General features: G+C 40.4%; 1 protein-coding gene across 1 annotated transcript; it reads left to right on the forward strand.

Moving 5' to 3' along the window:
- The first annotated feature begins 536 nt into the window (after positions 1-536).
- Positions 537-1,688, forward strand: LOC109942382 (uncharacterized). Its single transcript, XM_020544328.1, has 2 exons — positions 537-1,541; positions 1,630-1,688. Exons 1-2 carry the CDS (start codon positions 558-560, stop codon positions 1,666-1,668), a joined length of 1,023 nt encoding a protein of 340 aa, XP_020399917.1. The 5' UTR covers positions 537-557; the 3' UTR covers positions 1,669-1,688.
- The last annotated feature ends 261 nt before the right edge of the window (positions 1,689-1,949 follow it).

A 1,949-nucleotide genomic window follows, 5' to 3' on the forward strand; every position in this document is an offset into this window, starting at 1 on the left:
ATCCTGGAAAGAAGATCAATGTATTCATGCAACCGTTGATTGAAGAGTTCAAAGAGCTATGGGTAGGGGTAAAGGCTTATGATGGTCATCTAAAACGTGAATTTACCTTACGTGCTGTATATTTGTGGTCAATTCATGATTTGCCTGCTTATGGTATTTGGTCTGGCTGGTGTGTCCACGGTCGACTGTGTTGTCCCATATGCATGGGGGACACACAAGCATATCGATTGGAGCATGGTAAAAAGGTCTCATTCTTTGATTGTCATCGACGGTTTCTTCCATCCAATCACCTGTTTCGAAATGATACGAAGTCATTTAGAAGAGGCATAAAAGTTAAAGATGGTCCACCAAAATGTTTAATGGGTGAAGATATCCTGATACAACATCGTGCCCTTCAAAGGGCTGCAGAAGGTCATGAGTTTGAAGGCTATGGTCAAGATCACAACTGGACTCATATTTCTTTTCTCTGGGAACTTCCGTATGCGAAGGTATTGATTTTACCACACAACATAGATTTGATGCACCAAGAGCGCAATGTTGTTGAAAGCATCATAAGCATGTGTCTAAACATTAAGGGTAAAACAAAAGACAACATCAATGCCAGGAAAGATTTAGCTAATCTTTGCGATCGCCCTAGCCTTGAGGTCAAATTAAATCCTAATGGAAAGGAGAGGACACCACGAGCTCCATACTGTCTAAAGCCGGAAGAGCGAAAAGAAGTATTTCAATGGTTGAAAATGTTGAAGTTTCCAGACCGCTATGCAGCTAACATAAAACGTACTGTTAACCTCGACACTAATAAATTAAATGGTTTGAAGGCTCACGATTACCATATTTTGATGGAAAGACTTATGCTGGTAATGTTCCGTGGCTATTTGAAGCCTCCTCTGTGGAAGATGATTGCTGAACTTAGTTACATATATAGACATATATGTGCTAAGCATATCTCAAAGAAATTGATGATTCAATTTGAGAAACAAATCGCGGTGCTTGTATGCAAGATGGAAAAAGTATTTCCGCCTGGATTTATGAATGTGATGCAACATTTGCTAGTGCACTTACCTTATGAAGCATTGGTAGGAGGACCAGTGCAGTTCCGATGGATGTATAGTCAAGAAAGAGAATTGAAAAAACTTAGAGCTACTGTGCGGAACAAAGCAAGGGTTGAGGGGTGTATCGCAGAGGCCTTTGCAGCTAAAGAGATCACAATCTTCTCAAGTCAGTATTTATCACACACTAACAACGTGAATGCTCAGTCAACACGGTATCATACTGAAGAAGAAGGTCCTTCGACCGACCTTAGTGTTTTTCTATGGAAGGGGAAAGGGGTCGGGGCTTCTACTGCACATTATGTTGACATAAGAGAGCGTAATTTCACCATGCTCTACTTGTACACCAACATGGAGGAACTTGATCCATACTTTGAAATGTTTGATTCCATATATTTAGCTGGCCACAAACCTACACCAAAGGAACTGGATAATCTACGTATGAAAGGGATGAATGGAGGTCCATGTTTCGTTGAATGGTTCCACGAGCATGTAATTATCTCTTTATAATTTTCCTTTGTGTACTTAGTTTGCACATATGACTTGCTATTTACCTATATCTTTTTTCTGCTCTATGTAGTGTAAGAAACTGGACTCTCTAGTCTCGGATGATTTGTGACAGATATCACATGGTCAGTTGAAAGCAAGAAAATATAGCCTCTATGATATTAATGGATACCGTTTTCGAACATCAAAATTAGAAAAAATCCGCCCGCAGGCAGCCACGACAAACAGTGGAGTAGTAGCAACTGCCACAAATGCAGACGGAGGCACTCATGACTATTATGGTGTTCTTCAAGACATAACGGAGTACACTCTTGGTGGGGCCAAAGAGTTCATGTTTGTGTTATTTGATTGTGAATGGTTTGATCCTCAACAAACGCGAGAGGATGAATTTGG

This window comes from Zea mays, chromosome 9 (genome assembly GCF_902167145.1).
Source record: "Zea mays cultivar B73 chromosome 9, Zm-B73-REFERENCE-NAM-5.0, whole genome shotgun sequence".
Lineage (NCBI taxonomy): Eukaryota > Viridiplantae > Streptophyta > Magnoliopsida > Poales > Poaceae > Zea > Zea mays.

Bases quoted from the DNA above. Each gene is read 5' to 3' on its own strand.
- LOC109942382 (XM_020544328.1), top strand. From the start codon at position 558: ATGTGTCTAAACATTAAGGGTAAAACAAAAGACAACATCAATGCCAGG. The intron at 1,542-1,629 runs GTAATTATCTCT...TGCTCTATGTAG, and splicing joins TTGAATGGTTCCACGAGCAT to TGTAAGAAACTGGACTCTCT.